Source organism: Mirounga angustirostris, unplaced genomic scaffold (assembly GCF_029215605.1).
Source record: "Mirounga angustirostris isolate CCGP_5_RB_7025 unplaced genomic scaffold, mMirAng1.0.hap1 SCAF_9, whole genome shotgun sequence".
Lineage (NCBI taxonomy): Eukaryota > Metazoa > Chordata > Mammalia > Carnivora > Phocidae > Mirounga > Mirounga angustirostris.
In genome coordinates, this window is record NW_026991717.1 from 18,054,590 (window position 1) to 18,077,936 (window position 23,347).

The window sequence follows — 23,347 nt, forward strand, 5'->3', positions numbered from 1 at the left end:
GAGCCACATGATCTGTCTTCACGGGGAGAGCAAATCTGTCCTGTTACTACAGCTAAGGAGTGACTCCCTGATGAGCAGTTTGTTCTTCTGGGGGTGGGCACCCCCCTGGAGGTCCATGGTGGACAAATGATTTCCAGAGAGATGGAAGGTCAAGCAGGGTGAGGAGATGCCACGCCCCAGCACGGACCTGGTGCCCTGAAGCCGGGTGTGGGGTCACACAGAGCCAGCCGTTTCAGTGAGCTCACAATGGCCACCCCCAACTTTGAAAACCGCTTCTAGAATCATCTGCAACCTGATGCCTGTGGCCTTGGCAGAAGATGAGGTCATTTTCTAAAGCACAGAAGCATGACTTAGCTTGTGAATCTGAGCCCCGGTGGCACAGGTGTCCCAAGGCCATGGGTCCCCTCCCGTTTCCACTGCAACACAGTGCTGAGGCTGTCTGTGAGTGAGCGCGAGGGCCAAGTGTGGCCCAGTGGGCAGGGGGGCTTAATGTCTCCTGGAGGCCCTGCCGGACTCTGTTTGGTTCTATGTTCATATACAGGCAAAAACAACAGCAACAACAAAAACAAAAACAGGCTTCGTTCAAAGAGCAAGAGGAATGCGGGGTTACACATTGACACGCTGGAGGTTAAGAGGCTTTTAATTAAAACAAATTCCAGTAACTCTGGGCTCATTTTCCTGAGGCCCAAAGTCCTAAGGCAAGAGCTGAACAGTGAGGGCAGCTTTCATTAAGAGGGAGGCCTACGTGTACAATGTGACGATTATCTTTTGTTAACAGTCTTGGGAAAGAGTCTGTAGTATGTACTCACAGCAAAAGCATTAAGGACCGCAGGGAATTTAGCCTGACATTAACCCCAGAGGACCTCCGTCACCCAGCAAACAAACAGACTGGACCCATTTAGACCCTGTTGGGGGCTGCTACAGGCCCTGCACAGGCAGCTGCCCCGAGGCCACCTACCAGCCCTGGTGGGAGTGGGGGCGCTGAGGGGGGTGAGGACTTAGGAAGCCCAGGTCAGGCTCTGTCCTCACCTCAAGGCCTTTGGTGGTCTACACGGAGACCCTCTTTGGGAAGAACACTTTCACAGGCCCTGGACACGGCTTCTGGGAGAGGCACACCTGCTGCTCACTAGCTGTGTGATCCCAGGAAGTCCGAGGCCATCTCTGGGGGGCAGGTTTGCATCAGTAGCGTGAGGCGACCAAGATGGCGGTAGGCTGGGTGAGGCTTGAGTGGGAGAGCATATATGAAGTGCCCGCACAGTGCCAGGAACCCACAGGCCCAGTAAGGGGCTCGGTCACCGTGGGGATCTGCCTGCCTCCAACATCCCTGCCACCAGGAAGCTGACCCCATGCCTACCTCCCCACCACTCACAGTCCCACCCACTAGTGGCCACCCAGGGGTGGTCAGGTATCCAGCAGCCTCCAGCCCCTGTTACCTGTCTTAGTAAAGTATATATGTTTTCCAGAAGCTGCCCTAAAAACCCTTTTTGAAGCCAAGTCAGGGTATAAATAACATAGGTTTTTCTGAGAAGTTCTGAACACAAATTATTAGCCAGTAGAAGAGTGAAAAACGGGACATCACAGAGGGCATGTACTTCATCTTCCCTAGCAGAGGAGTGAAGCCACAGACTTTGTTCTCAGACACAAAGATGAAAGGCAGTTTGTAAGCTAGGCTTGATGAGGTTTCAGTTTGCCCCAGGTTGTCCCTTCGTGAAGAGAGACCAACAGCACAGACTTGGAGAGAGGAAGAGGCCACCCCTTCTAATCCTCTGCTGGCCCCAAGAGCGGCCGACCCTGCAGCCCCCACCTGTCCATGCTATGGGCTCCCTGGACTTCTGGGACAGTGTCACTCACTCTCCAGTTCTGGAGTGGGCTAAGTAGTCTGTGCCTGGCCTCTGTCTAAGCCTTGCTTTGCCTCTACCTTGCAGAGTGACCCCGGACACGCCCTGGCCCTCAGTCCTTTAGATGGGATGCGCAGTAAGGTACCTTCCAGAAGTTTCCGAGACTGGGCCCTACTAAAGATGGTGGGAGACAGGGTAAGGGTTCTTCTCTGGCCTCACCCAACTTGCTCTCTGCAGCTTCCCCTTCCTCACCTGGCCTCTAGAGCACAGAGCAGGCGTGGATGCTGACATCTGCTTGCGGAGCTCAGAGGCAGGCCAGGCTCAGGCTGGCTGGGCATTTTGTAGCAAGAAATGGGCCTTGCCTAGGAGCTGAGGAAAGGTCTCTCAGAGCACTCGGGGCTCGAGGGGGTTTGGGAAGGCTGAGGAGGAAGGAAGATGGAGAGGGAAGAGTGAAGAGGAAGGGAGAGAGGTGGGTAGGTGTGGCCAGCCATGGCTTACACTCATTTCCACCAGCAGGGCTGTACCACAAACCCCACCCAGAGGCTCCCCAGGCTGGAGGTGGGGTGAGGGAGCCAGCTGGGGCAGCTGAAGAGGGCCACAGGCAGGTGAAGGCCACCCGACTGTGGCTGCTCCCAGATGGCCAGGTTACCACCATCAGGAGTCCACTGGAGCTGGGCATGTGCGTGTTCCAGAGCCTGTCTGACTTCGTGTCTCCGTCGGACACACAGGGCCCAAGGAGCATTGATAACCCAGTGGACGGGGAGTGGGCTGGGGGTGGGGTAGGACCCAGCAGAGGGGCAGGCTGAGAAGGCAGGCCACAGGAGGAAGAGTTGAGAAAAAGGAGGATCATGGAGGTATATAAAACATGAGACTCCCTCAAGAGGCAATGCCTAGCTTCAGGTACTTCTATATTTTACGTCTACTGTGCAAAATGTGGGAGATTAGGATAAGTGGGGGCCAGGGAAATATGTATCTTTGTGCATGGGGAATTACAGCTTGGGAATGCACCCACGCTCATGAGTCTGGCTCCTATAGCCAGGGATCCCACCCCCGGCCCCCAAGGCTCTGCCAGGGCCCCTTCCACCCTGCTGGGTCCGGACCCTACAGAGCCCAGGCTGTAAATGGAGCCACTTCCAAACAAGGCTGCCTGTGTGCTCGTCAGCCTCTGCCTCTCAAAGGTTTACCCTGAAATGTACTTGGCTTCCGCCCATTTCATTTTAATATCCTTTAGGAGAAGAGTTATGAACTCAAGGCCAATGGCCTGAACACTTAGCAGGGTTGGGAGAGCTGTTAATACCAAGTTTGTCTATGGCCGCTCTGGGAAGTGGGCCAGGCTCAGGTTAGTGACATTCCAGGAGCCTGAATTGGAAGTCCTTATGCAATCACAGTCCTTCGTGACTTCTAGGGCAGTTTTGTCTGCATAAGGAATGCAGGAAAGGCACAGGGCAAAGGGATTCGCTTGAGCATGGAGCCTGAAACATGCTAGCTTCTTGGCCAGTGGCATTTTGTTTGTCAGAGGGCAATGCCTTCAATGGGCATTTATCGAGCAGGCTATGGAGAATCCCCAAATGGGAGATTTTTCTCATTAATGATTCTTAAAAAAAAAAAAAAATCTGTACTCTACACAGACAGGTTTAAGCACAGGGGAGCCGAGCTGAGGTCCCCATGCCTGTGGATTTCCATGGCATTGGGTGGAACATGCAGATTTGCTCCCAGGGGATCTGGCTGGGATTACTACACTCAAAGTCACTAAAGTCCAGATCACAGTCCTGCCGTCCTGGGGGAAAGCCAGCCAGTGTGTGTGTGTGTGTTTGTGTGTGTGTGTGTGTGTTGTGGGGGTGTCTCCCCTTAGCTCCCCTTAGTTGCCAGACAAAGGTAAGTTCCAAATTCCCTCCTTTCCTTTCTCCTTGCTGGAGGCAGCAGAGGCCTGGGTGGGTTTCCCTCATTCCCACTGTGGGGGGCATTGGCCTGTGAGGGGGTCACAGAGAGATGACTAGAAAACCCAGGCTCCCTGAAAGACGGTGGGAATGCGCCCGCCCACTCCCACTGCAGCTCCTGGCTGGGCAGGGCCCAGCTCATTCCTGCTTCCAAAGGCACCCTGACTCCATGCCTGTAACGTGGGTCCCCTCGGCCCACACCACACTTAGGTATTGTGGGTAAGAGTCAGAACAAGCTCTGCATCTCACGATGCTGGACGATCAGTTGATTTGCCACAGCCTTTTCCACGTTCGCCACCAAGGGAACCAGGATTCTGACAGATGCAGTTTTCAAACTGGTGAACACAGTAGGAAGAGTTTGGGGTTTCTCCTTGCTTGTGTTTGTTTCTAACGTGCCCATTTAGATGGCTTGAGGCCTTAGGGACGGGGGCTGGGGCTCCTCTCTGCACCTGTTCCCAGGATTCATGTTGCTGCCCGACAAGCAGCTGTTCTGATCCCACGGTTTCACTGCCCAACCTCACTTAGCACTCGCTCGCCTTTAAGGCTTCAGTAAACTATCTTCCTAATGGCATCAAGGTGCAAGCCATTTCCACCGTCTTCTGATACGCAGAAGCTGAGCCCGAGAAGGGCTCATCTAGAGGCACCCTACAGACGGAGAGGGACTATGTCCTTTTTGGGTAGAGCAATAAGTAGACAGACTATAGATGGATGGACCGGGCAGGGATGGGGAGCTGGCTGTGTTGGCTCACTTGTAAAATTCAGGCTTGTGAAAAGGATTAAGTGAGCACGTGTGTGACAGTTCCAGCATCTGCAGACAAGGCCAGCTCGATTCCTGCTACTAATTGTTACTAGTAAAGCTATGCTTACCATGATTCCTGCTGTCTACGTTTCTAGCAACCAATCCACTAAGCCTCAAGCAGAAGTGACCCCCTTCCCTAGTCTGTAAAGCCAACTGCAGCTCCCTGCTCCTGGGGGGAAGTTTTCTTCTATCTTTACACTCCTCTTGTAGTTCAAATTCTCACTGGCAAGGCAGCTTGCGGGGTTCAGGCTGCCAAAGACAGAGGAGGAACCGAGAGCCCGTGTGTGTTCCTGGACTGGCCCCTGCCCCCTGGCTCTCCCAACCCATCTCTCCGGGCGGCCTCCGCTTTTCTAGTCCTTTCTCTGTCCCAAATGCTGCAGACTCCTCGGCGGGCCTAAGGGGGTGGAGGGTGGTGGGGCAAGGAAGGAAAGGTGGTGTTTGCAGACCTTTTAATGTAACAAGGAGGTCGAGAGCCTAGGTTCAAATCTGCTAATCCCTGGCTATGCGCCCCTGGGGAAATTGCCTAATCTCTCCATGCCTCTGTTTCTCCACCAGAAACTGGAAGTACTTATACCAACCTCATGGAGGTGTTGTGAAGATTAACTGAGTTAATAAATGTAACTGGTTAGAACCATGCCCGTATGAACCATGTAAGCATTAGCTGTTACTACCATTATCACTGTGTGAGGTCATTAAATTCTCACAGATCTTATTATGGTATCACTGTCATTCTCAATTTATAATACCCACACTATATTTAGACTAAAAAATATAAATAAAAATATAGGTATATATATATTTGGATTGTCTGATTCTGTGAGTCATGCAAAGCAGAGTGGTCTAACTTTGCAGTTAGAGGGAAAAACATTTCAGGACACAAATTCTATCAGTCCTCACCCAATCCATACATTTTTTAACTAGCTGAGATGCTGGCAAATGGGAATCCCTCTAGGCATAGAGGGTCTTTGGGCCTTTGGTATTCTCTCTTTTTTTTTTTTTTTTTTAAAGAGAGAGAGATTGAGAGAACAAGTGGAAGGAGGGGTGAGGAAGAAGCAGACTGCCCACTGAGCAGGGAGCCCGATGCAGGGCTCAATCCCAGAACCCCAGGATCATGACCTGAGCCAAAGGCAGCTGCTTAACTGCCTGAGCCACCTAGGCGCCCTTAGCTGTTTGGCATTCTCTTGGGAATACGCAAGGCTCCCCGATCCCTACCCTACCAGTTTAAATGCTCAGAACCCTCTGGCTGTCTGAAACCCATGAGGCCCTGAGGAAAACAGGAAGGTTCTGACAAGCATTCATCATACACCCGCTCTCCGGGTCAGAAGGTATAGGTCTGGCCCTCACACTGGTTTTGACCCAGAGTCTGAAACATATTTGAGCTAGTTAGCATCAATTACACATAAAAATCTAGATTTCCGCCTTCTCTTGAAAAAGCAGATCTGCCATGGAAGCCTGCCTTCCACTTGATGGTAATGGGCTAGAGTGAGAGACCGTTGCTCACTTTCCATAGGGTATGGCTTCTCCACTTGGCCACAGTCCTCAGCACTCCGTATTGTCTTGCTGCCACTACCGTATTGTCATGACTGTCTGTGTCACTCCCACGGCTTACTTGGTTCCTACAGACATGTAGATTTGTGACTCCTGCTAGTCTAGGGATTTCCATCAAACCTGCATTGGCATCTTAACTGTCTCAATAGCTGGGACTGGAAGGTTCTTTTCCCCCCATTAAAGAAATTTTAAGCCCCAATAAGCTGGTCAAAAAACTGCTAGCTTTTTGAAGGCTTTGAAGTTGATTGTTATATATGGAGTGTTCCAGAGAGAGGGGATCTGAAAGTTTGCCGGCCTTCTCTCTCTACCCCTAGATAGGTTGCTCCAGCTCTGAAAAGGTGCTCAAAGCTCCAGGAGACCAGAAAGAGGAGTCTGTAAGGTGGGATGGACAGATGGATAAACTCCAAAATCCCCCTCACCAGCTCCTCTCTGGACTTGAGCCCCTGCCTGGCCTGGGGATCTGTGCAGACCAAGCTGCTCATAGAGGAGCCCCCTTCATCTTCGCCTACCCACCAGCCTCTACATTGTAGCCCAACTCCTGCTCCCTGAACCTCAATTATTCTGGATCTCAATTTTAGGCTTGCTGGCACATTGGATCTTATTTTACTATAGTACACGATTATTTTTATCTGATATTTTGGAATATACCCCTAGGTCTTCTTCATGAGTTATACTCTGTTTCTGAATATTCTGAACCCCCCCCCCAAAAAAAAGTCACTGGAATGTGTGTTCTCCATCAACAGAGGCATACTGTATGCTCAGAGTCCAGAACGGTGGGTGAAAGAACTCCCCAAGCTCGCTGCTCTACCTATTTATTACATGGGGCTAAGAAAAACCGTATGAGTCATAAATGGCAACTTCCTCTTGGACTCCCGAAACCATGTAAGTTCATCCTGATGGAAAGCCCAGTGCTGTGAAAGTCTGTGGGCTGGGGTTCTGACAAGCCAGTTCTGTTGCCACAGTAGCTCCACAACAATCTTTAAAAATAGATCACCTCTGAAAGCGGAGCATTTTTTCCTGTAAGCCCAGCATGGATTCTCTGGGGCTCTTCTTAATAGCTCTGTTTGGAGGAAGATTCACTGGATTTGAAAGTAAAAGATTAGAGAAAGGCCGAACAGGACAGACGCCAAAGGACACTGTCGAAGCTAAGGGAGTGGCACAGCTACGAACGGCCACATAAAGCCTCCAAAGCTCTCCAAGGGGCCTGGGTCCCAGCTCCGGTCACCGGCCCTTCTGTCCTAAAGGCAGCTGGTCACAGACCCAGCCACGCCTGCGCAGATGGGCAGCGAGCCCGCAGGAGGTTTGCGCTCACCGTGGTGTTCGGTCCTCCCAGAAGCGATGGCCGCGTGGGCGACGAAATGTGCGGAGACTGCTGCCTCCTCTCGGGAGGGGCCACTGCTCAGCGCGATGAGATGCGCCTGTCACCAGGGAAAGAAGAAACACGTTCGTTTACCTGCTTGGTGGCAGCACTAGAGGACTAACTGTTCTTGCAGCGATAAGCAGAAAGCCGAGGCACCTTCTAGCCGGCTAGACGATATGATTTATGTGGAAGCACAGTCGATTCTTAGGAGACCTGGATCTTTTTTTTTTTTTTAATTTTTTTATTCTTATGTTAATCCCCTTACATTACAACATTAGTTTTAGATGAAGTGTTCCATGATTCATTGTTTGTGAACAACACCCAGTGCTCCATGCAGAATGTGCCCTCCTCAATACCCACCACCAGGCCAACCCATCCTCCCACCCCCCTCCCCTCTAGAACCCTCAGTTTGTTTTTCAGAGTCCATCGTCTCTCATGGTTCGTCTCCCCCTCCGATTTCCCCCGCTTCATTCTTCCCCTCCTGCTATCTTCTTTTTTTTTTTCTTAACATATATTGCATTATTTGTTTCAGAGGTACAGATCTGAGATTCAACAGTCTTGCACAATTCACAGCTCTTACCAGAGCACATACACTCCCCAGTGTCTATCACCCAGTCCCCCCATGCCTCCCACCCCACCCCCCACTCCAACAACACTCAGTTTGTTTCCTGCGATTAAGAATTCCTCATATCAGTGAGATCATATGATACATGAGGAGACCTGGATCTTAAAGGCATCGTGGAGTGGAGAGGGAAAGGCTGGGTCCAGATGGCGTGAAGCTGTGACCAGGGCACATCGCTAAGTAAATCATGTGAAAGTCTCTGCTCCTAGGAGTGTGGTAGTGTGCTGTCAGCTGAGGGGGGCATGGGGAGGCGGGGAGGAAGGTTTCAAGCAGGAAGGAGATGGGTTACCAGGAAGTGGGCGAATCTAGCCCCCTGCCGGCGCTCAGCCCAGAAAGGGGGACCCCCCCCGAAGGTGTTCGCAGCCTCCCCAGTGCCTAATCCACCAAGCCCACTGGCCTGCACCCTCTTCAAACCGGCCCATGGGGCTGCCTGAGCACAAAAAACAGCTCCGTTCCTTGAAAATAAAACCCCATTTAAAATTCCTTAAGAGGAAAAAAAAAATAAAACCTATGATCCTGTGAATATAAGTAACAGTCCTCTCAAATAAAATGCAAAATACGTCTCTCCAAATAAAAAGATAGAAAATAAAAAATAAATGAGAAAATAAAGCTATATTCATCTGACTGTGGACACGGAAAGTTTAAAAAATGCTGTTAGTAATAGGTTTATATTCATTCAATAAACACATAATTACTGATCGCCTATAGTAGGAGGGGCCCGGTCTAGAAAGTGTGGGCAGTAGGGAAAGGCACGGGAAGTGAGCATGACGTCATACAATGCACTAATGCGAGATGGTAGGTAGTTCGCAATTAATTGCCAAAAGGGTGACAGAAATACTGAAATATCACGAACCTAAAGGAGAAACGCCAGACTGGGATAGGCAAGACATACTAACAGCAACTAAGATTTCTTTCTCATTTGTGGTATCGATTTTAATTTTCTTAAGTTTTTTAAAAAGATTTTATTTATTTGTCAGAGAGAGAGAGGGAACACAAGCGCCGGGGGGGGGGGGGGGGTGGCGGGAGCAGCAGGCAAAGGGAAAAGCAGAGTCCCCGCCAAGCAGGGAGCCCGATGCGGGACTTGATTCCAGGACCCTGGGATCATGACCTGAACCGAAGGCAGATGTTCAACCGACTGAGCCACCCAGGTGTCCCAATTTTCTTAATTTTTGTTATCCATGTTTTGTAGATGAGAAAGCTGAGGTTGCAGAAGGGTGACTTGCCCAAGACAGCTCACAGCTAATAAAGGATGGAGATAAGACTCTGACCTTGATACTCTGACTTCAGATTTGCTTTTTATTCTACCCTGGCCCCTGGTGGCAGACATCACTAATTAATGCCAGCATACTCCGCACACCCCCCAGGAGCTATGACTGATCCATGGGATCTGGCCCAGGAGATAAAGCCATACAATTATACTTTTTAGTCCAGGGCTGCCTGGGTGGCTCAGTCGGTTAAGCGTCTGCCCTCGGCTCATGGCATGATCTCCAGGTCCTGGGATCGAGCCCCGCATCGGGCTCTCTGCTCTGCGGGGAGTCGGCTTCTCTCTCTCTCTCTCTCCTTCCTTCTGTCCCTCCCCACTGCTCCTTCTCTCTCTCTCAAATAAATAAAATCTTAAAAAAAAAAAAAAAAAAAGAACTTTCTAGTCCAGACCAAACAGTGAGACGGCAAAGACATAGAGACTTGGTCCCCTGATGATCAGCTGAACCCATTTCTGAGCTGATAATCAGGGTAGACGCTAGACTGTCGCCTCATTTGTCATATTTAAAATCAGCTGAGTTACTAGCTTGGCTTTTTATGATAGGGGCTACTCCAAATCAAGATTGCTGGTCATAACTTTAATTGTTGTGTTAGAACAACCAGAATTTCATATTCATAAATGCTAACAATATCCTCTGTTTTAGAACTACTTTTCTTATTATAGGATATAAATAAATATATAAATTGAACAAGTAATTTCGGCGACCTCCCAATTAGTCATTATTCTCAGTATGGCCTGAAGCTCTGACTTGAAATGCTTTTCAAATAATGCACACTCCAAAAAGTAAAGACAATCGGAGCCACAGGGATAGAGTCAAAGCATCACACGGTCAGGGTTTGCAGAGAGGAAAAAAGAGAGAGGAAAAGCCTGACCCACCCCAAATGCAAACTGAATCCTGTTTACTTGGGGTTTTCCCCTGGCTAACTATCTCCACAATCCACCACTGGGGAGAACACCCAGCGATGCAAGAAAAGATTTAAATCATACTGTTACAAAGACTTTTAACACATACAGTACTTTAGATTGATTAAAACCCAAATTCAAATTAAAAAAAAGATTTCCTATGTAGTTTCCACTCGGTATTATAATTCAAGGCAATGTAAAAGATAGATGTCTACCAAAATTATTTTCAAATTAATAATCACACGTTCTGAAAGTTCTGTAGGTTGCCTTTTGCTTCTGGAGACAGGAAGCAAAATCTTCCAAGAGCGAAAATGCTCACGATATCAAGAAAGTGGATCTTGAGAGCTTAAGGGGATCTGAATTTCACAAAATTGTCATAACCTCAACATTTTTCTGTAATTAGTGAGATACTAATATAAGCAAACATTTATTATTCATTTTTCAGAAACTCCATCCCTGATCTAATTTATATTTGATGTTCTTGAAGCTTCTAAAAACCATTTGCTGGTTTAACATTGAGGGAGTTGGGGTGGGGGAGGAAAAGGGAACCATGATGTTTAAAATGTGCAAGATTAGCATCTCATTGATTCGGTAAAATTAAATTCAGTTTAATTTAATGCAGTCCTATTCAATTTACCTTCATTTTTAATTGCTTTCTACAAGCCAGATTATGTCCTTCATCACACTTGGGGCCTTATCATAGCTTATTCTCTGCTACCTCTGGATCATGCAGCTGACAGACCCCCTTGCCCTATCACGTCCTGCCTCGATCACATCCATGCAATTTCTAGTCCTCTCTCCACTCCCCCCTTCTCACTATCCATCCGCCCCCTCCTGCTATCTCTTCCCTTCCTGGCTAGCTCGGAGCTCACCACCCCTCGCTGTTGATATAAAAAAAAAAATGTCCTAAACTTCACTGAGGCATTATTTCAAATGGTGAAAAAGGGGAAATCATCTAAATATCCATGAGAAGGGGAATGAAATATTATGGTTTATTCATACGAGGATTGAACTCTACCTAGGTATACCGACATGGTTACATTTCAGAAACATACCAGTGAGGGGAAAAGTAACTTACAAAAGGTTGTGAACATCATGGCACCACTGAGTTTTAAGTTTCTGTTCTGAAGCAAAAAACCCCCCAAAAAACCCTTTCATTCCAAATAGAATCTTCCATGTTCTCTAAAGTACAGAGCAGGTAAGAGTGGAGCTGCTCTCCCTGAAGCAGGTGGAGAGGGCCTAGAAGTTCACCCAGCTGCGCCCTAAAGACCCTCCATGGAATGTGAGGGCTCCAGAGGATGCAGACTGAGAACCACAGCTCAGCAGGGAACAGGAGGTCCCCCTAGCAAGTAAGTACAAAGGCAGTTGACAAAGCTAGTGATGAGATTACCCAATTCGCCAAACTAAACCACTGTTCACGATTCTGGAACAACACTCTGTTTGCTAAGAGAATATAAATACCCCTGTTGTATACATCTGAGAGCATTTAAGGACTAGTTGTTAGTGTTAACAGAATTACAGGAGCTAGGCTTGCCTCTCTGGCTTTATGCAGGAGCCCAAGTAATGGGCCCCGCTGGGGATCTGTGGCTTGACTACACTCGCTCCTCATTATTTATTAATCTCCCAGGGCTCAAATCTCTCCTCCCGTTCTTTGTTGTCTTCAGTATCTTATGGTTATATGTTTATCAACTGTCATCTTGAGGCTGAGAGGGAGCGTTTAATATTCCTAAATCTCTGGAGCTGTTAGCGTGTTGTACTGGGTTCATAACAAAAACCAAAACCAAACCTTTAATATCCCATATTGAGCAAGGCCCTTAACTGAAAAACCTCATTCACCAGATGAACCACCTCCAGCCCTGCCAAGGTACAGAGCAGCTGTTGCCTTCTGGTCCTTCTGCGCGTTTTGGGGGAAACCACCGAGTCCACAGCGCCAGTCCAGCTGCCAAGAATTGGAGCTGGCAGACTCTTATCGAACTGAGCCTGTCCCCTTGGATTTGCAAAATGTGTAATAGCTCTTGAAGAGAAAACTTGATGACTAGTCAAAAGGATGTTTCTATTTATGCAAGCAGACCCCATCGTGTGAACACTCAACTTAAAACATGCACGGTTCTGACGGCAGAACCCCAGCTCTTGGCAGGAGGGAGGGACGGATTCTTTTCCCATTTGGTAATAAGTAGGGGATCACTGACTCCGAGAGAAATCTCCTCTCCCATAGCCAAGCAGAGAGTACACAAGTCACTCAAGGAACATTTGTGGACCTAAACTGGGTCTCTTTACCCTGGGGACATGAACACGCATGGGGAAGGCAAGGTAAGTCTCCAGCTCAGTAACTGCCAGGATCTCTTTGTACAGCTGAGGGCTAGCAACTGGAGAGGACAGTGGGAAGGCGGAAACTCACACTGATTCAGCACCTACTTTTGTCAGGCGTGGTGCTACGTGAATTATATACACCAGCTCGCTTAGTCGCGGAAGGAGTGGTTAAGAGAGATGTCAACAGCCCAATTGATAGATGGGAAAATGAAGCATCCAGGAGATCAAGCAACTAACTGAAGGTCATATAGAGGGGTCCCTGGTAGGACAGGGATTCAAACCAAGGCCTGTGATTCCCAGTTGCATCCTTTTCTAGTCTAACATCTGGTTTCTAAGAGAGTCGAATTTACAGAACGATGATTTTCTAATCAACATAATGAAGTATTATTTGAGAGTCAGAGAAGTAGTTGCTAGGTAGTAGGTTCGGCCCAGAAGTTGAATGGGCTGCCTAGGGGGAGACCGGGCTGCCAATATGTGGGTCCTGAAGCAGCTTCTGAGAACTAACCACAGAGGGACGACACCACAGTGGGGAGTTAGGCAGTGGGTGACGGATGGAGCAGATGATAAATGTGCCTTCCACCACGTGTCTGTGTGTCTGCTTTCATTCAAGTTAGTGCTTGCATTCCACCGAAGCTCAAGTCCCCTTGTCACTGTGAGGTGTGAGCTTGCTGTATTTCTTCTAGAACCGACCAGCTGTGTAGTTACATGGCTTTCCCTCCTGGCTTCGCCAGAGCTGGCCATCCCACCCTCCAGCTTTGGGCTGATGGCATTGTCCAGGACAGGGTCATGTTGCAGCTCCAGGCTGACACTTCCTTTCCTCTCCAGTCTCTGGCCAGGAGGGAAGCCCCTCATGGCCACCCACGCCGCAGGGGCCTGGGGCAGCCGGGAGAGCCTTGGCAAAGAGAAAGATGTTGCTAGGGCTCCCCGGGGGTGGGTGTGGGGGTGGGGAGTAGATGAAAGGGAAGTCACTGGGTGTAGAGGGCATTCAAAAACAGTTCCGAGGGCCCCAGAGGAAGCCAGTTTCTTTTAATAGAGAGAGTCCTCTGTGGCAGCTCTCCAGTTGTCAATTATAGCTCCTCCAAAGGGCTGGGGGAGAAAAGGTCCTCCTCTCCGTAAGGGTTAGCACCAAAATAGATATGTTGGGAGCTTAGATTTTCATCCTCTCTTGGTTATAAGTGTGTGTTTTCTTAAAATGTAGCGGGATTTTTTAGATTTATAGGAGTAATACCATTATATAATTTTGAAAGATCCTAAGTGGTAAGTTAAAACGCCCTCGCCCTTCTGTCTATAAGCCTCACCCTCTTCACCCGATTCGCAGTCTGATTCCTTATAGCTATCACTATCAGGTTTCCCGTGTGACCTCTTAGAAACACTGACATGTTCATACAAATGCACAGATGCACAGACGTGCATGAGCGATCGTAACCTGACTCTGTTCTGCCCTCCTCCCCCAGCTTTGTCCGCCACGAGCCCTCTGGGCTCTGCCACAGGGGCCCCACTCCCCTCTCCTCAATCTTTGGGGTGTCTCAGGTTACTCTGCTGGGAGCTCTCACAGCACTCGGTACCTCTCCCCATTGTGCATGTCACAGTTGCCTTTCACATTCATCTGTGTGACTATTCAGCTAAAGCCTATGTCATTCCCTAGGCTGCTCCTCGAGGGCGCGACCCTCCATCATAGTCCCAGTGCGGGCCACTGTGCCTGGCACGTTGCCGGGTCTGACCAGTTGTTGACTGAATAAGCATTCTGGTCTACATCTGGCTTTTTAAAAATAATAATGCACTCCAGGCATCTTTCAAGTGAGAACATACACATCCATCTCATTCTTTTCAGTGCTTCTATGGTGTTCCACCACATGGATATATCATCATTTCATAACCAGTCCCCTGTTAATGGATTTTAAGAGTACGTCTAATTTCTAAAGGCTTGCTTTTGCCAGCGGCACAGTTTCACTGCTTATACATCTTCGCACATGTGTACACATCTATCTGTTGGGTAAGTTTCTAGATGTGAACTGGCTGATCCAAGGGTCAGTGCATTATAAAATTAGAGAGAGAATATCAACTGCTTTCTCCCAAAGTGGTGCCAATCCCCACTCCTTCCAGCAGTGCGTTGGGATGCTGGCTTTCTTGTACCCTTGCCACCATGAGGCATCCTCAAACTCTTTTATTTTGCTCACAGCAGGTAAAAATGGCCTTTCTTCAGTTAAAGTGCCTTTCTTTAATAGCAGATGACATTGACGATTATTTTTGTATGGTTGTTGGCTATTTGTAGTTCTTCTGTAAACTGATCGTTCCTGCCTTTTGTCTATATTTCTATTGAGTTGTCTTTTTCATCTAGATTTTTTAAAAAGATTTATTTATTTATTTTAGAGAGAGAGAGCATGGGCGGGAAGGGCAGAGGGTGAGGGAGAGAGAATCTCAAGCAGACTCCCCGCTGAGTGCAGAGCCCAACACAGGCTCCATCTCAGGACCCTGAGATCATGACTTGAGCTGAAACCAGGAGTCGGATGCTTAACCAACTGAGCCACCCAGGCACCCCTCACCTAGCTTTTATAAGAACTCTTTCTCTATCTCCTGTCTTTGATATTTATTTTTTTTTAATTTTTTATTGTCACGTTAATCACCTTACATTACATCATTAGTTTTTGATGTAGTGTTCCATGATTCATCGTTTGTGCATAACATCCAGTGCTCCATGCAGAACGTGCCCTCTTTAATACCCATCTGATATGAGGAATTGATATTTATTTTTTGACTTTGTGATATTTTGTCACAGAGAAGTTTTTTGTTTTTACGCCATCAAATTCACCAATCTTTCTTTCTCGTCTTTCTGTCTCTCAGTCTATACCCACAGGCACATATGCAGAGGAAAGATGCTACTTCTGGGAGGGGAGGCCTGGGATGACTTGTAACTCATTTCTTTATATTTTTCTGCATGGCTTGATTTTTTAAGTATAAAGAGCATTATCACTTTTATAAAAAAAAAATAGTTACTTAAAAAGAAACAGTATAGGGCGCCTGGGTGGCTCAGTTGGTTAAGCGACTGCCTTCGGCTCAGGTCATGATCCTGGAGTCCCAGGATCAAGTCCCGCATCAGGCTCCCTGCTCTGCAGGGAGTCTGCTTCTCCCTCTGACCCTCCCCCCTCTCCTGCTCTCTCTCTCTCAAATAAATAAATAAAATCTTAAAAAAAAAAAAAAAAGAAACAGTATAGCACCTGGATTTATGTCATTCTTAGAAAATTTTTATAATGCACGAATCATAATTGCATTCTGCATCTTTTCTAATTTTAAACAAGAAAAGGCTAGTATTTTCAGAGCTTTGGAAAATTATAAATAACACATTACAGCAAATACACAGCGATGAACCAGAACCAATCAGAGGCATTGCCATTTGCTGTGTGGTCTGAAGCTGGCAGAAGCCTGGTGTGAGCACCTGTCAGCCGTCCCCTGGGCCTGGCCAAGGCTGATAACCTGCCCAGAGGAACCTGAAGCCACATTTTCTGACCTCCAAGTTTATGGTAGAATGACTGATAAATTAGTTCGCAACACTCTGTGAATCCAACTGCCCCCAAATCTGGGAACTACTGAGAGGCAGAGCTGCCTGGAAAACTGAATAGAAAGATAGGCAATTCAACTGTCACAGATGTCAAAAAGCTGAAGCTGAAGCTCGTGGGGTGTTAATTTATCCCCCCTGAACACACACACCCACGAACATCCTCACAGAAATGAGATCCTGTGAGTTTTCTTTTAATGGGCAAACACGGGTCTCTTGCCCAAATCTGCCACGAATAGTTTAAACAATCATGCCTGCAGGCTGTCTCGCAGACCCCAGGGGGACCAATGGGGCCCAGAGCAGTCCGGTCACCGGCCCCTGGGACCACCGCCTTCCCCAGGTGGTGGGCTCGTGGGGCTTGGTATTTTTCTCCACTTGAGTGGCTTAGTTCCTAAAATACTTTAGGAACTTGTCAACATTCTACAGAAAATAAAAGGTCCTTTCTCTCTGGGTGTTTCTCTCACTCCAAAGGAATGAAGAGTGGAAAAACTAGAGGGGGAAATAACAAAACCCCTTTTCTTTGTGGGTACTTACTAAATGGCTTTTAGGCAAGGGTCCCATGCAGAACTGCAGCTACACCGTATCTTTCTGTATCTAGGTAAATCTCAGAAAAGAGGGGCCTTGATAAATGTTTAATAATTACTGTTAATAAATAAGAGGAGCTTACCCTGGCAACATGCCTAACGGTTCACAAAGCACTTTCCATTTTGAACCCTGGAGCAGTTCTGAAATGGATAGGGCCTTTTGTAGGACTGTTCTTTTTTTGTTTTTTTTTTTGTTTTTCGGAGAGGTTAAATGACTTGTATAATCAAACCGCAGACAAAGAGAAGAATCTGGACTCCCACTCAGATTTTCTGACTTCACACCCAATGCTATTTCAACTTCACAAAGCTATCTCTTTAATAATAAATGGTAAGTATTTATTTAAACACTCTCCAATCTTTATTAAACTCAAGAATAAATAACAATAAAAGTCACCGATTAAACGTTACAAGTATTATAGAAATGAGTGAATTACTCTGTAACTCTAATACAGAGAAATCCTTCTAAATGATTCAAAATCCAAACATAGTGAAAGGAAATGTTGAAAATGTGAAAGCTTTTGCATGGCAAAAAAGCATTATGAAATCTACAAAAAAAGATATTAGAGCTAATAAATGAGTTCAGCAGGGTTGCAGCATGCAAGGTAAACCTACCATTTGTATTTCTACACACTAGAAATGAACAGTAGGGAGAGGAAATTAAGAGAAAAAAAAACCACTTCTGTTTCTAAGAGCATCAAAAGAACAAAATACCTGGGAATAAATCTCCCAAGAAGAGTATAGAACTTATACTACAAAACATAGTTGAAAGAAACTAGGGAAGAACTAAATAAATAAAGATATCTTATGTTCATGTATTGAAAGCCTTAATATTGTGATGATATCAATACTTTCCAGTTGAAATAGAGACTCATTGTTTTTTTTTTCCAGAAATTGATAAGCTTAACCTAAAATTCATATAAAAATGTAAGGAAGCCAGAATAGCCAAAACAATCTTAAAAAAGAATAAAGAAGTTGGAGATGTCACACTTACGGATTTCAGAACTTACCATAAAACTTGTACATGAATGTTCATAGTAGTATTATTTATAATATCCATAAACTTACCACAAAACAACATTAATTGAGAGTGTGGTGCTGGCATAAGGACAGACATATGGACCAATGGAATAGAATCAAAAATCCAAAAGCAAACCCTTACATTTATGGTCAATTGATTTTGACACAGGTCCCAAGGTAATTCAGTGGTGAAAAGATAGTCCTTTTAATAAACTGTTCTGGGACAACTGGATATTCACATGCAAAAGAATGAAGTTGGAGCCCTACATTACATCCTATAAAAAATTAACTCAAAATGGATCCAAGACTTAAACGTAAAAACTAAAACTATAAAACTTTTAGAAGGAAACAGATACAAGCCTTCATGAACTTGGATTAAGCAACGGTTTCTTAGACATGAGGCTGAAAGCACAAGCAACAAAAGAAAAAAAGGATAAATTGGACTTCAATTAAAAAAAAAAAACTTTTGTGCTTCAGAAGATGTGATCAAGAAAGTGAGAAGACAACCCACAGGATGGGAGAAAATATTTACACATCATGTATCTGATAAGGGTCTAGTATCTAATATCCCATATGAAGGACTCTTATAAGTCAACAATAAAAAGACAAATAACCCTATTTAAAAAATGGGCAAAGGATTTGAATAGACATTTCTCCAAAGATGGACACATGGTCATATGCATATACACAGAGGCAGGACATCATGAGTCAATAGAGAAATTCAAATCAAAAGCACAGTGGAACACCACTCCACATTCACTAGGATGGATGAAATAAAAGGGACAGATACTAATGTGTGTTGGTGAGGTTGTGAAAAAGGTAGAACTCTCAGGCATTGCTGGTGGGAATATCAGATGCTGAGGCTGCTCTGGAAAACAGCTGGGCAGTTCCTCAAAAAGTTAAATATTGTGTTACCACATAACTCAGCAACTCCACTACCAGCCTTATACCCAAGAGAACTGAAAACATATATCCATGTAAAAACTTGTACATGAATGTTCACAGCAGCATTATTTGTAATCTCCATGGAGTAGAAGCAACCCAAGCATCCATCAACTGATGAAGAGATGAACAAATGTGGTCTATCTGTATAAAAGGATACTCTTTAGCCATCAAACAGGAATGAAGTAGAGGCACCTGGGTGGCTTAGCTGGTTAAGCATCTGACTCTTGATTTCGGCTGAGGTCATGATCTCAGGGGTGGGATCGAGCCTTGCATCAGGCTCTGTGCTCAGCAGGGAGTCTGCTTGAGATTCTCTCTCTCCCTTTCCCTCTGCCCTTCCCCCAGCTCATGTGTGCGGTCTCTCTCTCTCTCAAATCAATCAATCAATCTTTTTTTTTTTTAAAGGAATGAAGTATTGATACTTGCTAAGCATGGATGAACTTTGAAAGCAATATGCTAGATAAAAAAGTCAGACATGAAAGGCCACATATTATAGGATTCTATTTATATGAAATGTCTGTAATAGACAAATCCATAGAGACAGAATGTAGATTGGTGGTTGCCAGGGGATAAGCGATAGGAGAAATGGGAGAGTAACTCACACTGGGTGCAAGTTTCTTTTGAAGTGATGAAAATGTTCTGCAATTCGGTGGTGGTAATACTTGCACCACTTTGTGAATATGACCAAACTACTAAATTGTACACTTTAGAAGGGTAAATTTTAGGGTATATAAATTATCTCAATAAAAACACCATGAACAGGGGCGCCTGGGTGGCTCAGTCATTAAGCGTCTGCCTTCAGCTCAGGTCATGATCCTGGAGTCCTGGGATGGAGCCCCACATCGGGCTCCCTGCTCAGCAGGAAGCCTGCTTCTCCCTCTCCCTCTGCCACTCCCCCTGCTTGTGTTCCCTCTCTCACTGTCTCTCTCTCTGTCAAATAAATAAATAAAATCTAAAAAAAAACAAACACCATGAACAAAATAAAATGCAAATGCCAAATTGGGTGAAAATATTTATGACATATGTCACAGAGAAAGGGGCAATATGTGTAATATGCAATGACTTTCATTTTTTTTTATCTTTTTAAAAGATTTTATTTATTTGAGAGAGAGAGAGCACAAGTAGGCGGAGCGGTGGACAGAGGGAGAGGGAGAAACAGGCTCCCTGCTAAGCAAGGAGCCCAATGTGGGACTCGATCCCAGGACCCTGGGATCGTGACCTGAGCCAAAGCAGATGCTTAACCGACTGAGCCACCCAGGCGTCCCTGTAATGACTTTTAACTGTTATGGGAAACTAGATAAAACTCTATTAAAAAGTAGACAAGTGATATGAAAAGAAAATTCACAAAAAATATATTAAGGAAATCCACTGAACCTATGAAAAGATAGGCAATTCCATTGTGCGGATTAAAACTATATTGAGATGTCACTTCTTGCCTCTCAGATAGGAACTCAATCAAAAGCTTGAGGATTCGCTCTTTGGGAAGATGCTGTTGGGGAAACAGCACACTCCGACACTGCTGGTGGGCGTATAAATGGTGGAGGCCCAGGAAAAGCAGTATCCTACAAAATTATCCACACAGGCTCCCTTGACGGAGCAGTCCCACATCTAGGAATTTACTCTGAAGATACAACTCCAGTAATATAAAAATGTACGTGTGAACATTATGCATTAGAACATTATCTGTATTTACAAAATATCAGAAATTACCGAAATGCCCAAACAGAAAACGATTTGAGAAAAACACAGTATGTACATAAAATGGATTATTACACTTTTGTACAGATGAATGAACTGCTATAAAGTGGTTTCCAGAATATACTGCTAGGTGGAAAAAGCAAACATACACACAACAAATAAATAACTTGGTGGGAGGAGGGAGGGACTTTCCTAACAGTAGAATGTCAACTGGTAAACGTGGATGGAATGGCAGAATGGAAAATCACTCATCCGCAACCATCACTGTAAAGAGTCACTTGGGAAAGATTCAATGTATACTAAACGTCGAGAAAATGTGAAAAAGGAATGGGATATTCACATGGTTTTAAAATTGTCTACTGAATGCTTACTGGCTGCAAGGGGAACAATAGTTCCCATACAGGGAGGAATCACCGTGATTGGGTGATAAATGTAATGTCACTAATGAAGGACAGGTGGACATCATGGGCCTCCAGATGCACTACCCTAAGAAATACAATATTCTTTTGTAGTATTCTAGCTGGGCATGCACTGTCCAAATCTAGTCATGAGAAAACATCAGCCAAACCATAACTGACGTACAGTCTAGAAAACGGCTGGGCTGTAGTCTTAAAAAATGTCAATGTCAAAAGAGACAAAGACAAGCTGAGAAACTGTTCTAGACTAAAGACCAGAGGCATAATGACTAAAGGTAACACATGATCCTGGACTGGATCTTGTATTGGAGGGGGGAAAAAAAATTGTCATAAAGGACAGTATGGGACAACTGACAAAATAGAATATGGCCTCTACCAATGTGAACATTTCTGAATTTGATAACTGTATTGTGATTACCTACGAGACTATCTTTGTTAAGTAATCAGAGATAGAAGGTTACGGTATATTCAAATACTTTCAGATGATTAAAAAATGTAAATGGTTACCAGTCTGTGCATATATATAAGTGCATGTGTATGTGTATGTCTATATAGACAGATAGGGAGAACGAATGTGGCAAAATACTTTAAAATGGTGGATCTGGGAGGGGGGGGCGCCTGGGTGGCTCAGGTGGTTAAGTGTCCAACTCTTGGTTTCAGCTCAGGGTCACGAGATCGAGCCTGGCATCAGGCTCCACGATCAGCAGAGAATCTGCTTAAGATTCTCTCCCTCTCCCACTACACTCCCCTCCCCCGCTCTATCAAATAAATAAATAAATCTTTAAAAAAAATGTGAATCTGTGCCTACAAACAAGAGGCACTACTTAACCCATTTTCCATTCACATAGCGCCAAGGGCTCCTAGGAGTGATAAGGCCTAATACCCTGGAAGGTAGAATCCCTTTGATGATCCCTGCTTTTAGAAATTCCAATTTCTTTCTCTAAGGCAGTGTTTCCTAAACTATGGCCCAGGGAACACTAGTGTCTCACAGATGTATTTGATCCATCTCCTGATTCTCAATCCACACTGGCATTTTAAATGCACTGTAAAACCATGTGTTAGAGACATGTGTTTAGTTTTAACTTAATAGTTTCCAAATTTATTTAATCACAAACACCTTTTCTAGGAAGACCTATGAATTCTTGTGAGATGTGTGAGATGCTAATATTCTGTGGAATACAGTTTGGGAAATGCTTCTCTAAACCAAATTCAAATCTTTGGAATGGATACTGTTGGGTCTTAGAAGCCACCTATCTTTCATTTCAGTGGATTTTGTTATGGGTAATGACCCTCCCTGGGGGGACTCTGAGCATATTACCACTTGATGCCTTTCTTTGAACCTTAGAAACTGGTACAGCAAAGATTGCACGGAGATTTTAAGGGCAGAACTGGATATCGTCAGGAAACATTTAGGAAAACCAGACTAAGGAAAAATTTTTAATTAAATTTGAGATTATATTCTATAACATGGGAGTAAAAAATAGTGTAAAAGAGTTGGCAAGGTTGGTATGAAACTGGTTCAGTTAAGAACAAAGACAAACCAACTTCTGGTGGCAAGGTAAGTCAAAATAACCCTTTGGCAGAATGTCAACCCGAATCAAGAACTATAAAATATTCACATCTTTCTTGCTAGTGGTTTAATGTCTGAAAATTTATACTAGCAAATAATCAAAGAAAAAAGCATTTTGTATAAGAATATTCAGAATTGTGGATACTAACAAAACATGGCAAGCCCACTGAGTTCCCGCACTCAGTAAATGGTCCCACCAGCTACACAGTGACCTTGGGCAGAAACCTGGCCCAACGCTGGACGACTCTGCCTCCTTCACTCCCCCAACTCCTAAACCCACTGTTTCTACTCTCTATGCAAGTCTGTCCACGTTCTTTATCCCCGTGACAACACCTGAGTCCAGGTGTCATCATCCCCTACCTGGTCTGCTGCGGCCGTCTCCTAATACCTCCCTGATTACTTCTCTGTCATCCAGTCCATTCTCCATACTACAGAGCGACCCTTCTAGACTGATAATCTCATGATGTCAGTCTCCCTGCTTGAAAACCCTTAACTGCCCTTAGGATGAAGCTCGAATTCCTTAGCATGACTTTCAACACCCTACTTGAATGATACCGAACTACCACCTTCACCATCCCCACTGCCCAGGCAGAGGGAACTTGGTTTGGTTCCCTGAAGTGGAGCTACATCTCACTTTCAGACTTTTGCACATGCTCTTCCCTCTGCCTGGGCTGATCTTCCTCATCTCTTAGTACTTTGTGAAATAGGTATCTATAATTAAAAACTCAGGAAACAACTGAGGATGTGGAGAAAGGGGAACCCTCTTAACACTGTTGGTGGTGTTGGAAACTGATGCAGCCACTCTGGAAAACAGTATGGGGTTTCCTCAAAGTTAAAAATAGAGCTACCCTATGACCCAGCAATTGCACTACTGGGTGTTTATCCAAAGGATACAAAAATAGTGATTCAAAGGTGAACCTGCACCTCAATGTTTATAGCAGCAATGTCCACAATAGCCAAACCATGGACAGAGACCAGATGTCCATCGA

The 23,347-nt window shown here is 45.5% G+C and overlaps 1 protein-coding gene across 9 annotated transcripts in view; it reads right to left on the minus strand.

Moving 5' to 3' along the window:
* The window catches only part of TTC23 (tetratricopeptide repeat domain 23), a 116,239-nt gene that overhangs the window by 42,415 nt on the left and 50,477 nt on the right, over positions 1 to 23,347 (minus strand). For all 9 annotated transcript variants that reach the window (XM_064569963.1, XM_064569965.1, XM_064569959.1 and 6 more), the window contains one exon: positions 7,435 to 7,540. In XM_064569963.1, coding sequence (XP_064426033.1) covers positions 7,435 to 7,540 — 106 coding nt within the window. The remainder of the gene's footprint in view (positions 1 to 7,434; positions 7,541 to 23,347) is intronic.